This window comes from Orbicella faveolata, unplaced genomic scaffold (assembly GCF_042242905.1).
Source record: "Orbicella faveolata isolate gen_17 unplaced genomic scaffold, um_ofav_v1 contig_48, whole genome shotgun sequence".
Lineage (NCBI taxonomy): Eukaryota > Metazoa > Cnidaria > Anthozoa > Scleractinia > Merulinidae > Orbicella > Orbicella faveolata.
Genome location: NW_028301578.1, coordinates 4190676 through 4206372, shown reverse-complemented (window position 1 = coordinate 4206372; position 15697 = coordinate 4190676). Strand labels below are relative to the sequence as shown.

The 15697-nt window shown below is 38.0% G+C and overlaps 1 protein-coding gene across 1 annotated transcript; it reads left to right on the top strand.

Annotated features, from left to right (window-relative positions):
- The first annotated feature begins 560 nt into the window (after nt 1-560).
- LOC149096068 (uncharacterized) lies at nt 561-2463 on the top strand. Its single transcript, XM_089281400.1, has 2 exons — nt 561-1072; nt 2056-2463. Exons 1-2 carry the CDS (start codon nt 802-804, stop codon nt 2124-2126), a joined length of 342 nt encoding a protein of 113 aa, XP_089137526.1. The 5' UTR covers nt 561-801; the 3' UTR covers nt 2127-2463.
- The last annotated feature ends 13234 nt before the right edge of the window (nt 2464-15697 follow it).

Here is a 15697-nt window from a genome sequence, read left to right as displayed (position 1 = left end):
TTTGGACGGTCTGTATTGCAAAATTAGGACCTCTTAAGTAACCATTTAGTATTGGTATCATTTTCATCTTAGACCAGTTTTCCATTGAAAGACATGTACAGGTTATTGATTGTGTGGTGACACCTGTAACAGATGAAAGGCAACTGAGATTTTTTTACTAGGGGTTGAGAGACAAGGGTGGGCGTTGACTTCACTTTTTCCTCATTGGGCTGTCAACGGTGGAGCCAAAAGGCCTGAAAATGGGTTATTTAGACCTTTTTTCAGTTCAGTTTATGTTAATCCTCTGTTGTACTTTCTGTGCTCCCGAGTCTACTCAATGTAGCAGTAAGAAAACAGAAGGATACTAGCTTACTCTTTATCATGATCTCGATCTTGAAACCTGTTCTAGAGGAACAGGGATTGAAATTCACAAATGGTCGACTGATATTTATCATCCTTCAGCTACAAAAAAATTATTTCAGTACATTGCAGTGTTCATGTATGTATGTAGTATGTGAAACCATAGTTAATAGAGGGAAATGGTTATGAAACATGGCAAAGTTCTTCGCTGTATGTTTTTTTTTTTTTTGGGGGGGGGGGGTTACTTTGGGAGTTGACCCTGCACAAAACCTGGTGGTTAGGTGTTCTCATACAACTATCCAATAGAAGCATTGCCGTTATGTAATAATGCACAGTCTATGATCATACAACAAATGATGTGCAGAGTCAGGGACCTTCCAACATACATCTTAGCCTGTTAGTTTGCTTCTTTGATGTTTATCGGGCCTCTTAACCATTATTCCCTCGATTAACTACGATGAAATGAATGCGTTGGTCCTTAAAAATTTGCGTTCCCTAATTGCTTTTCTTTGTGTGGTTTTGTTTAAAGGTGGTGGCTTTGATTTTGGCCAGGCATATCAAGGTAGCATGAGCCGAGTGAACGCTTGGAATTTTAGAATTACCGAGAAAATAATAAAGCAGATGTCGAGGGAATGTGGATTGGTGAGTGGAAATGAAGTCTCTTGGTACAACGTCAAGAATAACATCTTTGGAGATGTACAGATCATTACTCCTTCATCATGCTCGCTTGCAGGTGGGTCTGGGATTTTAAGAGGGTTGCAGTAGGCTTAACCGTCAACCGTCAAATGGCCAAGACATGAACCGTCAACCGTTACAAACGCAATATTTTTACCATCAACCGTCAAATGAGCAAGCCAATATTAGCCGTGAAATTTCTCAGATATCCTCAAGAACTAAAGGATTGACTCAAATAGGCTCAAGTTATGCTGTTTATAAATGATTCTCGGGAGCAGGCTAGTAATACGTCCAGCGGTAACAAAGGTGATGAAATTAAGCTAATTAGACTCGTACTTGCAGCCGAAAGACCTAATTTTTAACGCGCGAAAAATAGGACTACATGGATTAATTAAATATGGGCAAAATTGTATCCTTTTATGAAAAATAGCAGGCAAATTTGCGCTTTAATTTCATGTTATAAACGTCATTTCGAAAAATTAGCCGTCCATCGTCAAGTGACCTAAAATTCAACCGTAACTCTTCAAAACGGCACTCCACCCCATTGAGACTCTGTTCTAATGTTGGAACGTTGAGACGTTAGGAAATAAAATGGTGACGTAGTGTTTAATAAGTCTGTTTGAAGTTTAAAAATCCTGTTCACAGTCCTCTGGAGCACGATAGCTGCCATCAGTACTGAGTTATATCAGAATAAGGTTCTTTAAGGCCATGTGTAGTAACTGGTGTACACAGGAACTACACTTCTTCTGGCGACTGTTGTTAGTAATGCTGCTGTTTCTGCTTAATACCACAACAGGCCATTTCCGAATTACCTCAAGCCTCTTTCTCAAAGTGAGTTTTGGTGCCCATCCTTTCATATGAAACTGTCATTTAATTCATTCACATTCAAATTAAATTCATTTTCATATGAATAACTGTGCACCAGGGCTCACTTTGATAGACAGGTGTAAGGCAACCCGGAAATGGGCTATTGTCCCGATGTAAATAACGTTGTGTAAAACGCACCAATGTGTGTCATAGTTCTATAATTCTCTTTTTCAGTGTCCACAGTTCAAGCTAAGAGAGATGACTACTGTCAAAACTGTTACGGCAGTGCATCAAAAGCGGATTGAGGGACAACTCTAAGAGTATTGTTTGATAGCAAACACAACCAAGTTGGAAAAGTATGGCGTTGTTTTTATGACGTGGCACTTACTAAAGACTCACACTCAAAGTTGTATGCGTATGACACAGTGGAGAACTCAAAATGCTTGCACACGATTCCGGGAAGCCTGTTGCCTATAAATGATTGAAGGAACACTGCTATTCATGATACAACTGCTGCGTTCTCCCTTAGCAGAAGGAGCCACGTTCTGTAGACGATGAGAGAATAGTATTTAAGAAATAGAAAACATGATCTCCGTGTTTCTATGGAGTTTTAATAAAAATCTACAAGCGTTCTTTCTAGAAAGCCGTTCTCAGATTGGCTACGCTACTCACTATCTATTCTCGTATCAAGAAATGGTCTATTGTTCCGGCTCAACTTCAGACGTTCAGCAAAAATGAATAGCCTTTTGTTCTTGGTAACCCTGAGGGACTTCGTCCGAAGCCAAACCAAAATCGTCGCCGTTGTTCGGAAAACTTTCGGCAGAACAATTAAGCTGCACTTGGGGGTGGGCAGCGTAATTTTTTCTCTCGTAAAGTCAATTCTCACCGGTGTACCCGAAGGCAAATTGACCGCCGCTGTGCGCATCGAGGTGATCACAATTCAAAAACTAATTATCCACATGTGTCGCATTCGGACCACGTCTCTCTAAATACAACCCCCGGTTTAAATCCCTTTTTATTCTAATTCCGACTCGTTTTAATAGGTATGCTGCTGAAAACATTCTTTGTCTGTCATTCGTGCGGCGTTACAACTTTTCTGCTTTTTATGAAGTCGACCGCGCGGTGGTTAGAATGAAGAATGCGTGACTGAAATTCTGTTTTTGCGCGTATAAATCTTTCTCTGAAACCTGGCAATCGTCATGGAAGTTATTCGTTTTCAATTTTTTGAGTGTTCGCGGAGCGTCCAGATTTTGACTCAACTGTTTTCAGTCGAGCGCGCGGCACTTTATAAACGAGGTGTGACTTTTTAGTTGTGAAAGAGCGCCGTTGTTTTCAATCAAGCTCGCAGCAAACGAAGGTGTGATCTTTTCTGTAGAACAACTATCAGTCTGGAAATGAAATAAGGTATCGAAGAGTTTTAACTTTTTAGCAGAGCGCACACATTTTAAAACGTGTTAGCAAATATCGCAATGAATAATCCTCAAGCAGGTTATAATCTAGTGTATTTTGTCGTATGGTAATTTACGGCGTTCTTTCAATTTTTGGCTTTAAAGCAAACTGTTTTCAATGATCTGATCATTATTATCAACTGAGCTTTGTCGAAGTTACATCTCCCTGAGCGAAAATGTCGAAATACTACAAAGTGTCAAAAATTTTGTCTGTAAGGTCCGTTGACGGCCGAAAAGAATACCGAGTGAGATGGAGCGGTTTCGGAAGTGCGGCTGATAGCTGTGGCCGAATGCTCGACTGAAAGCAGTCTCTCCTCCTGCTTTTCAATCCGTGGGTCGAACGCGGAAACAGCAGGACAGCGTTGTAGATAGTGATTAGTGTGCCAGTGAGCGCTTGTTAACAAAAAGACTGAAAGTGAAGAATGATCATCGCAGTTAATTTTCCAATTTAAGCAATTGGAACGAAGAAGCCTGAAAAAATTAGGGCTTCAACGGGATTCGAACCCGTGACCTCCGCGATACCGGTGCGATGCTCTACCAACTGAGCTATGAAGCCAAACATTGGGAGCGAGATCAATTAATTGAGTTTATATCTTCCCGTGAGGAGTGAAATGATGCGAAGTTTATATGAAATAATTCATATATGAACTGCGGTAGTAGATGAAAGTGAAGAATGATCATCGCAGTTAATTTTCCAATTGAAGCAATTGGAAAGAGGAAGCCTGAAAAAAAAAAAAAAAACAAAAACAAAAAAATCAGGGCTTCAACGGGATTCGAACCCGTGACCTCCGCGATACCGGTGCGATGCTCTACCAACTGAGCTATGAAGCCACACATTGGGAAGATATGAACTCAATTAATTGATCTCGCTCCCAATGTGTCGCTTCATAACTCAGTTGGTAGAGCATCGCACCGGTATCGTGGAGGTCACGGGTTCGAATCCCGTTGAAGCCCTGATTTTTTCGTTTAGCCAGGTTTTTTAGCTGCCATGACGGTAAATAAGCCTAAGTTCTGCTAAGAAAGCTTTTTTTTAACTAAAAGGAGAGATTTTTCGAGGATTAAGTACAAAATTGAGCAAAATTTCAATTCCGGGCATCCGCATAAGCCAAAATTTGGACTTAATTGCCATTAACCGTTCTCAATTTTGTTCGTTGCCCCTTTCCTTTCTGCTTTTCTCGGTCCTTTTACACTGACTACCTTTTGCATTGTATGTTCTTTCTGGCTGCCGTGAAAAGTTGGATGTTAATTACGGGCGAAGCCTAGAAATGAACCTTGATCAATGATAGGCGTAGTGGACCATTTTACCACCGTTTTTGCACCAAAACTGATAACATTGCTTTTCGACTTGCGACATCGGAATGTCGTCGATATCTTAACCTGACCATTGTGCGGAAAGGCCCAGCCTAGTACTACCATCTGCTTATCAATAATATCAGGTGATATTTAAATTGATGACGTCACAAGTGCTACAAAGAGCACGACCATTAAGTGGCCGTATATGGCCGTAAGTGGCCGTATATGTTCTTAATCCACTTGTTCTTATATGCGGGTGTTTACTGTAGCATACAGTCAAATCTCTCAGCGAAATAAACTGATTTCCTTTAGGTGATAGCTTTAAGCGTTATTGAAGAGTACCTACAGGTGATATGAGAAATATTTAAATTCTCTCAAATTTACATTAGCCTTCAGGCAAGTGCAATTTTAAAATTACCTCTTGAGGTGGAGGGGGCGGGGTTGTCGAAAGAGGAAGGTTGTCGAGGGGGGGGGGGGGGGGTACTGTAAATATTTGGCTCCATACAAACATACATACTTACCCTTAATTTAAACACGGTAGAAACTTAGTTATATTACAAGACTGAGAAAAAAATGAAAATAACTGATTTACATGTTAGCCGTGTGGGAGTGCGAGGAGGACATTAGGTGATTCATGTCAATTTTAAAGTTATTAAAAAATTTAATGGCTCTGATGTTAGATGGAAGGCTATTCCACAAATGTGCCTCACTGTAGCAGAAACTACGCTTAAGAAAATCGATATGGGGCTTCGACAGAGTTAATTTTCTTTTTCACTATTGTTAAGTCCATAGTCCGTGCTGAAGGGTTTAAATAGGTCTTTCAGATACTTTGGAGTCTGATCGTTCATAATTTTATTCATTTCAAATTTGCTTTTTCCTTCTGATATAGAGATTATCCTATCCTAGCTTACCGCGGATAATCAGACTTATTTAATAGGGTAAGATATACTACCTAGCGATATGTGTTCTTTACCAAACTTGAGAATTTGAAAGCACTTAGGCAGTACAATCCAAGTCAATTTACATGTGTAATGAAGCTTTAACAATTTTGTTATGTCTTCGAGCTCTGAATGAGGAGGGAACTGGAGCAGGGCGGCGGGGAGGAGGGGCGGTAGCAGAGAGGGCTGCTTCATTGGATGGAGCTTCATTGAAATTGTACGACCAAGTATATTGATGACCCTGTAAATAAAAATAAAATGATTATGCAGTGTCATGATTAGCGCTTTCCCGTTTTTTTTTTTTTTTTTTTTTTTCAATTTATCTACTTGCGGCTTTTCAACGGAGAAAGGTGTAATTAAAATATGTCGAGGTAAATCTTTAATTTGCAAAATTATTTGAATATAACCTCCAAAATGTTCTAAGGTTAATTTAGTGTTCATGTTACAGAAAAAAAAAAAAAAAAAAAATAGGTGTAAGCCCTAGTTTGGTTGTTATTTGGATAGTCACACCAATATTTTAAACTTAAATGTGGTGCAGCCACGACAAGGCATAAAAACGGTCTTATGCTTGAAAGTGGACGGTAGGCCTAACCGTAGAAATAAAGCTGCGTTTTAAAATTTCCCCGGCGTAGTGTGGACGCTGCCTAAGCATTGAAGATTGAAACTTTGGAATTCATTTACATGGGCTTACGGACCGGAGGGACGGAGGGGGCGCAGCCCCCTCCAGTTTCAGATATTTTTGAAATTTTTGGGCAGAACGCTGATGATTCGGACAAAAGTACTCGGGAAACTGAAAACATTCCTAAAGGTTGTTAAGGCCAGGCTTGTAGGCGACTTTTTATGACGTTTGCTTTGTCAAAATGGAGTTGAAGTCAAATGATACACGGATCTAGGTACTCTGTTTTGGAAAAGCCACATGTCGTTTAATGTGTATCGTGGAAATCCACGAGATGGATATTACTTCCATCAACAAAACAACGACAAAAGAATCAAAGCAAACAAAGACCAAGACTTTTGTTTTGTTTTGTTTTCTTTTGTTTTGTTTTTTTGTGGTGGCTTTGAAAAGAGCCGGTTTCATTGGCTCCACAAAGAGCCGTTTTAAAATTTTCTTGAACTTGTCGTACGAGGAAGAATTACCTCTTTCTGATTTTACTACGCTGTCGATAGAGGTCATAGAGTTCGCAAGGTTTCAACACAACTATTTTTGGACTGATAACAATATCACTAGACGTGAGAATTGTGAACGTTTTCGTTTTTACTGCAGTTTGAGTGCTTTTGAACAACAATCACGCTTTCGGGCTATGTGTAATTTTTTCGGGCAAGAAGGTCATCCATGTCTATGTTTGTTTTTGCCATGCTGAGTGCCATAGTTTTGAATCAGTATTCGCTATTGTTTTATTATTCCCAGGTAGTATAATTGTTTTGTTTTACAACAGGGCATAGGGTAATTAAAAAACCTTTTATTGGCAGTATATTTTCATAGAAACGCCCTAAAACCAGAAAAAAAAGAAAAAAAAAGAAAAAAAAAAACAAAGAAGAAGACAATAAATCTCTATAAAAATATACATTACGCAGATTTTTTTTTTCGGTGAATATGTGTTAGGTTGGTCATCAAAATGTAATTTCTTGATAAAGCTTAGACACATTGCGGAAAAAAAGACAACAACAACAACAAAAACAACTGTTTTTCTTAATTTTCCAAATTTATGAAACCAGTGTAGGATTCCATTTTCCGTATATTTGTTTTTGGGTTGTTTTAAAGCTCTATTAAGGAAATGTGTGTGTTAATTCTTCAAATTAATTGCGTGTACCTTCACCTATTATACTACAGTAATAAAATTCATGCACACTGTTTTCTAAAAAAATGAGAAATAAATTTACATTAAAACAATTGTAAGAAAATTCTGGCACGCCTGACCATGTTAATCAAAATACTACTTTCACTTCCTTTGTCATTTCTCACATGAAATTCATTTTCATATTTCGACAAACGTATTTACCACCATTGGAGTCTAAACTTCGGACATTTTTTCTTCCATTTCTTATTTAATGTTTAATCGAAAGAGGATGCATTACGCCTACTGGAAGTTGCCACTTCTTATTAGAGCTGAGTTAAGACTTCCTGTCAATGACTCTTTTAAATTCCCACCCGGTAATTTCCGCGGGTGTTAGATTTAATATAGTGGCATTTGATACGAAATTTTTAGTACATTTTTCAAAAGAACACCTTCTAAACCGAAGATTCTAGTTATTTTATTATTATTTTTAGTTTTAATTTTTTTTTTATATATTGGCAAGTCACTAAGTAGATTATGTTAACTGGTACCAAGTCCAATGTACGTTTCTGCCTTGTTGTTGTCTTTGCGTGTTACGGTGGTTAACACGGCTGCCTACAATCATCTGTAATATACCAAGCCACCGTAACACGCAAAGACAACAACACGGCAGAAACGTACATTGGACTCACAGAGAGCGACTTCAAAACTAGATACAGAAACCACACCGCATCATTCCGCCACGCTAAACACAGAAACTCGACCGAACTCAGCAAGCACATCTGGACCCTCAAAGACAATAACATCGAACACTTTATTTCCTGGCGCATTCTCTCATCACACTCGCCGTATAACAGCTCAAGCAAAAGATGTAACCTTTGCCTTAAAGAAAAATTCCTTATCATCTGCCAACCCGAGCTATCAACACTTAACAAACGTAATGAACTCGTATCATCTTGCCGCCACAGAAACAAAGCCCTCCTACGAAACAACTAACCCGTTAAATTTCGCGCTGCATATATTATGTAAATTATATTGTATATAAACGGTGGTAAAGATTGTTCTTATTAAATCCCCTGATGAGTGGACAACCACGAAACAGGCTTGTAGGGATGAACTTGTAGTTTATTTGTGTTTTTCCTCCCACATTATATACTTCGCTCTACTCTGATGTATTGAGCATTGTTTTACGAAAATCAAATTTAACACTTTATATATGTATATATATATATATATATATATATATATATATATATATATATATATATATATATATATATATATATATCATAATCGTTACCAGAACTCTCAGGCCAACAAAGGTGTCACAACGTCAGGAGGATCAGGAAAGATTCCCAGTCCAAACCTCGCAGCATAAACGAACGTAGAAAGTTAAAAAATTGTGACGACGGAAAACTTCTGACGTAAAAAAGATTAAACAATTTAATACAAAACGTTTCGGTCAGAGACCTCCTTCAGTTATTACAACTTTTGAATAAAAACGAGCTTTAAATAAGATTAAGGTGCTAGTGATTACGTAATTATAAGGGGCAGTTAATAAAAGTACAAAATCACGTGAAAAAGCAAAATGTGGTGTTAATTAACAAAGAACGAAAAACAAAATCAACAAAGCGCAAAAATATTGAATAAGTCAAAAAAAAAAACTATTATGAAAATAATCGGCAGAGTCTGGGAGATAAAAGCTAAGAACTTAAAGGCCAAACTGGCTAAAACAAATAAAATAACCGAAGAGGCAACGCGGCAAGCTTTGGAAAAAGTAAAACCCTCCCCTACCTATAACTGAAAACATCAACTGTATATAAACGGTGGTAAAGATTATTCTTATTAAATCCCCTGATGAGTGGGCAACCATGAAACAGGCTTGTAGGGATGAACTTGTAGTTTATTTGTGTTTTTCCTCCCACATTGTATACTTCGCTCTACTCTGATGTATTGAGCACTGTTCTACGAAAATCAAATTTTACACTTAATATATATATATATATATATATATATATATATATATATATATATATAAACGTTTGATAAAGCAAGGACGGACAACTTCTGACGGTAAAAAAAGTTAAAAAGTTAAAAATTTAATAGAACAACGTTTCGGTCTTAGACCTTCATCATCAGATTCATGGCACGGCCATGGGTCCAAAAAATGCATGTAGTTATGCCGATCTAGCCATGGGTGAAATTGATCTTAAAGCTACGTTTTCCGGTCCGATAAAGCCGTCCTTGTGGTGGCGTTATCGTGACGATGTCTTTGATCTTTGGCAGCAAGGCCTTCCTGCCTTACATCAATTTACTGATTACATTAATTCTCTATACCCTACTATTAAATTCGAGTTAGTTTTTTTCTGAACGTGAGCTTCACGTACTTGATCTTACTTTACATCTTGTGGATGGGTTTATTAGAACTGATGTTTATTCTAAACCTACAGATAGTCATTTATATCTTCCACCTTCTAGCTGCCATCCCAAGCATGTCTCCAAGGCTATTCCTTTTGGAGTAGCGACTAGATTGAAGAGAAATTGCTCTGAAGAAACTTTCCTTGCCGAGGTAACTGATGAAGGTCTAAGACCGAAACGTTTTTCTATTAAATTTTTAACTTTTTAACTTTTTTTACCGTCAGAAGTTGTCCGTCCTTGCTTTATCAAACGTTTTTAAATTCATTTTTGCGGTGAGGCTTGGACTGTGAATCTTCATTGATCCTCCTGACGCAGTGGCATTCTTTGTTGGCTTGAGGCATTTTATAACCGTTATATATATATATATATATATATATATATATATATATATATATATATATATATATAGCCTTCTTCAGGTTAAAAGTTAAAAACTAAAAAAACTATTTACAATGGCTAGGACTTACAGAAACACCGACTTATATACAGAGCAGAAATATTATGATTGAGGTTAGGTAATACAACAAAGGTCTAAATTACAAGGTGAAAAAGGATTAGACAATCAAAGACAAATACAGAACTATGGGTGACATGTGAATACAAATAAAGTAAATACAAATGAGTGACAACAACTAGAGAGAAAAATCTTACTTAATTAGTAGTGTTTACTCTGGAGTAACAAGCTCCCCATTGAAGGCCTCTGAATGAATGTAATTAGGTAAAAATCATAACAGGATCCCAGGAAAGGGCCATTAAACTACAGTAATAATTTCCTTTCCAAAGCCCCTGAATGAAAAGCCGACAGCAAACATAACAGAATCCTTGAAAAGAGCTCTTGAACTTAGAAATAAACAAATAACAAAAATGATAACAGAATAAAATTAAAATGCGTCATATTGGAAAAGTGGCAAATCACAACTACTCAATTGTAGTAATTAATGCGGTGTCTTGATCTAAATTCCCGCCGTTTGTTAAGACCATGAGGATTAAGGGTAAATAATTGTGTGGTCCAATAAGCTTCCCCAGTGAGTAATAATTGTTCAAGATGTAAGGAATTTTCCAAAGACCTAATTTGTTCAATGATGATGAAATTGATTTGAGACATTTCATGTTCAGAGTTATTAAAGTGGATGGCCAATTCGCAAGTTCTTTTGTTCTTCAGCATGTTCGACTTGTGGTTACGAAATCTTACTTTAAATTCAGTCGAGGTGGAGCCTACATATTGCAGATTGCATTTGGCACAAGTGGCTAAATAAATAACATTTTTTGACGAACAAGACAGCTTTTGTTGAATGGGATATTGACGACCAGTTGCCGAACTTTGAAATTTCGAAGCTTGAATTAAATAGTTTTTACACAGATTGCACTTCTTGTTGCATTTTGAACAACCTCCGTTTTCTTCTCTTTGATTTCTACTGGAGGCTACCCGGAATTTTGATGGCGCCAACATCTCCTTAAGATTTTTGGTTCTACGATAAGCGGGAAATATCGACTTGGATGGAAAAATTTCTTTGACTTCTGGTGAGGATTGTAATAGATAAAAGTGCTTTTTGATAACTTTTTGGATATCTGGCAAAATTGGATTGTAGTCGAGCACCAATGGAAAAAACTTTCTTTGCTGGCTTGACCTTTTTCCTCAAAAGTTCGGCTCTTGGTATACTAAGAGCTTTGTCGAACTGTTTATCAACAAGCTCCGCTGGATAATTTTGCGATTTCAAATACCCTTTGTATTCCTTACATCTATTTTGTAGAAAATCGTCAGTAGAACAGTTAGGTTTGATTCTTAAAGCTACCCCAAAGGGAACTGCTCTTTTGCAGTGTGAGGGGTGTGAACTCGAAAAAGGTAGATAGAGGTGGCTATCGGTGGGTTTAGCATAAACATCAGTGCTAATAAACCCGTCACGAAAATGCAACGTGAGATCAAGGACATTCAAATGACTGTCCGAGTAAACCAATTCGAATTTGATAGTAGGATACAAACCATTAATATAATCAGTGAACTCCAGTAACTTAGGTAAACCCTGGGTCCAAATATGTCAAAAATATCATCCCTGTATCTCCACCAAAGCATAGGTTTCAAGCTACCTCCAAATTTGGCTTTCTCATCGATGATACCCATCGCTAAATCTGCATAACTGCAGGCGTTTTTCGGTCCCATGGCCGTGCCGTGTTTTTGAACAAAACTCTGACCAGAAGACTGGCAATTATTTGCCTTGAGACAAATTTCAACGGCTTCAACTAAGCAATCAGTGGAAGGAATGTTAACAGATCTTGAATTAAGTGCCCTTCTAACTGCTGAAATACCTAGATTGTTGTCAATGTTCGGAAACATTGAGACTACATCCCAACACACAAGTGGGGACCTCTCAGGGAATGGGCCTTTTACATTCAAATCTCCGCATTTGTTAATAAAATCCGTAGAATCCTTAACGAAAGATGGAAGACTCTGTGAAAGAAGTTTGAGCTAAAATTCTGTAAAAGCAGAGAGCCGTTCGATTGCCGTACCGCAACAAGATGTAATAAGTCGAAGTGGGTTGTCACGTTTGTGTGTTTTGACATTCCCAAATGCCACTCCCGGTTTTGGTTCAAGATTTACAACCCACGTGGCAATCTCCTGGCTAATCTGCCCTTCAGAAAACCACTTACGACTCCATTCCTTAACCACTTTAAAATGGTCAAGTGTGGGGTCGGAGTCTAAGTTATCATAATACAAATCATTATTAAGCTGTTCTAGTCTCTTGTTTTGGTACTCTTGTTGACTGAGGACAACGAACCTAGAACAGAAGTTCACAGAGTCTTTACCTAAGTTACTGGAATTCACTGATTATATTAATGGTTTGTATTCTACTATCAAATTCGAATTGGTTTACTCGGACAGTCATTTGAATGTCCTTGATCTCACGTTGCATTTTCGTGACGGGTTTATTAGCACTGATGTTTATGCTAAACCCACCGATAGCCACCTCTATCTACCTTTTTCGAGTTCACACCCCTCACACTGCAAAAGAGCAGTTCCCTTTGGGGTAGCTTTAAGAATCAAACCTAACTGTTCTACTGACGATTTTCTACAAAATAGATGTAAGGAATACAAAGGGTATTTGAAATCGCAAAATTATCCAGCGGAGCTTGTTGATAAACAGTTCGACAAAGCTCTTAGTATACCAAGAGCCGAACTTTTGAGGAAAAAGGTCAAGCCAGCAAAGAAAGTTTTTTCCATTGGTGCTCGACTACAATCCAATTTTGCCAGATATCCAAAAAGTTATCAAAAAGCACTTTTATCTATTACAATCCTCACCAGAAGTCAAAGAAATTTTTCCATCCAAGTCGATATTTCCCGCTTATCGTAGAACCAAAAATCTTAAGGAGATGTTGGCGCCATCAAAATTCCGGGTAGCCTCCAGTAGAAATCAAAGAGAAGAAAACGGAGGTTGTTCAAAATGCAACAAGAAGTGCAATCTGTGTAAAAACTATTTAATTCAAGCTTCGAAATTTCAAAGTTCGGCAACTGGTCGTCAATATCCCATTCAACAAAAGCTGTCTTGTTCGTCAAAAAATGTTATTTATTTAGCCACTTGTGCCAAATGCAATCTGCAATATGTAGGCTCCACCTCGACTGAATTTAAAGTAAGATTTCGTAACCACAAGTCGAACATGCTGAAGAACAAAAGAACTTGCGAATTGGCCATCCACTTTAATAACTCTGAACATGAAATGTCTCAAATCAATTTCATCATCATTGAACAAATTAGGTCTTTGGAAAATTCCTTACATCTTGAACAATTATTACTCACTGGGGAAGCTTATTGGACCACACAATTATTTACCCTTAATCCTCATGGTCTTAACAAACGGCGGGAATTTAGATCAAGACACCGCATTAATTACTACAATTGAGTAGTTGTGATTTGCCACTTTTCCAATATGACGCATTTTAATTTTATTCTGTTATCATTTTTGTTATTTGTTTATTTCTAAGTTCAAGAGCTCTTTTCAAGGATTCTGTTATGTTTGCTGTCGGCTTTTCATTCAGGGGCTTTGGAAAGGAAATTATTACTGTAGTTTAATGGCCCTTTCCTGGGATCCTGTTATGATTTTTACCTAATTACATTCATTCAGAGGCCTTCAATGGGGAGCTTGTTACTCCAGAGTAAACACTACTAATTAAGTAAGATTTTTCTCTCTAGTTGTTGTCACTCATTTGTATTTACTTTATTTGTATTCACATGTCACCCATAGTTCTGTATTTGTCTTTGATTGTCTAATCCTTTTTCACCTTGTAATTTAGACCTTTGTTGTATTACCTAACCTCAATCATAATATTTCTGCTCTGTATATAAGTCGGTGTTTCTGTAAGTCCTAGCCATTGTAAATAGTTTTTTTAGTTTTTAACTTTTAACCTGAAGAAGGCTGAACGGCCGAAAAGTTGTACATTAAACTCGTCCAGGACAGTCAAGAGTTGGTCTCTTCGCCACATCGTACACTAAACTACAAATTTACGTAGAGACATTGTATCCGTTGGATCCTCTTACTGGGAGTTCATCGTTTGGTACACCATTTTTACACTGCTTATATCTGCAGTTTTGAAAAAGGGGTCTGTTAGTTGTGCTGTGAAGTTATTTTTTTGGGGAAACTTTTCAAACCAGTTTGACTTGATTAATAGTCTTTTGGATTTTCTTGTTTTCATTTTCAATTTGAGTCTGGTTTTTCTAGATGAAGGTAGGGGCTGTAGATCATAAACATGCCACACTGTCAAAATCAAACTGGTTTGTTATAAAGTTGAAGCCAAAGGTAAATTTTGTAAGCACAACGGGGTGGCTATAATGTACTGATCTTACCTCTCCAAGCCGACGGCCGGGTCAACCCTGCATGGGCTCAGACAGTGACTTAATCTGAGTGCAAAAGGACATGTTGTTTTACAGAAAATGCATGACCTGGAAACATAGAGCCATTACAATTGCACTTTTCCCTATTTTCCAGGGGGGGGGGGGGGGGGGGCTCCGTTACCGGAAAGTCTGGAGACATCTACAGGAGTGTGGCTAATTGTGGATACCTCTTTGGGGTCCCTGGCCCTTAATCCAGCGGAGTGGGGTCGGTTTGAACTTGTGTCCATAGTCTCAAGTCAGTCTGACGGCTGGGTATGTACTTAGCTGTCTGACGTGACACAATCCTTAAAGCGCACGGAATTTCCCAAAGCTGAGTGGGTTTATTGCCTTGGCAGAAGGTTCCACTATTGTCGTGAGGGGGGGGGGGGCTAATATGTGCGGAGTGGTACCTGACCCCCGGGGGGAGGGGGAGATTTCAAGGCACTTTAGCTTGCTGTCATTAAGTTATGCTTGCAAAGAGCTTTTATCTGATATGATGACATTTAAGCCTGAATTCATCCACAGGTGGCCCTGAGATTCTAGTGTCATTGCCTTTTTGCACTAGATGAAGTGTGGAGTGCGGAACTTGGTAAGCACTGCTTACATGACTCTATTAGGCACCAGCTGTTATTGGGCTGTTCGGACCTGGTTTTCAAAACATCAGGTATATATATATATAAATATTTCACTCCATTTTTTGGTTATATATATATAAATATATATATATATATAAAGCTTGAAGCCTTCCAGTTTGTTTACTCATCTAGCCGGGCTAAAACTAATACGTGAAAGCGTGCTGTAATATAAAATTTCATATGAATCTGAAATTACAATCGACAAGGATATAATATTCATGATAACTTATTCTCTTGCTTATTTCCAATGTCACACCACATCTGTGATTATCTAGTGGTGAATATTGAATCGTTTTTTGGTGAATGAACTGAAGAATGTTTTTTTCTTTTTTATTTGATTTTATTTTCTGGCACCTTGCTGTAGTGTATGTCCATATATGGTATTTCCTTATTTGGAAGTGACCATGTGCTTGAATAGAAGAGACCATTTAGAATGGCGGATTAAAACGTTGTGTTGTCAAATCCAGTCTCTGTTTGTTCCGCAAACACCACATTTTGGCGACGAGG

Excerpts from the sequence above, each read along its gene's own strand:
- LOC149096068 (XM_089281400.1), top strand. The coding sequence starts at position 802 with ATGAATGCGTTGGTCCTTAAAAATTTGCGTTCCCTAATTGCTTTTCTT. Across the intron at positions 1,073-2,055 it reads TTCATCATGCTCGCTTGCAG|TGTCCACAGTTCAAGCTAAG; the intron begins GTGGGTCTGGGA and ends TCTCTTTTTCAG.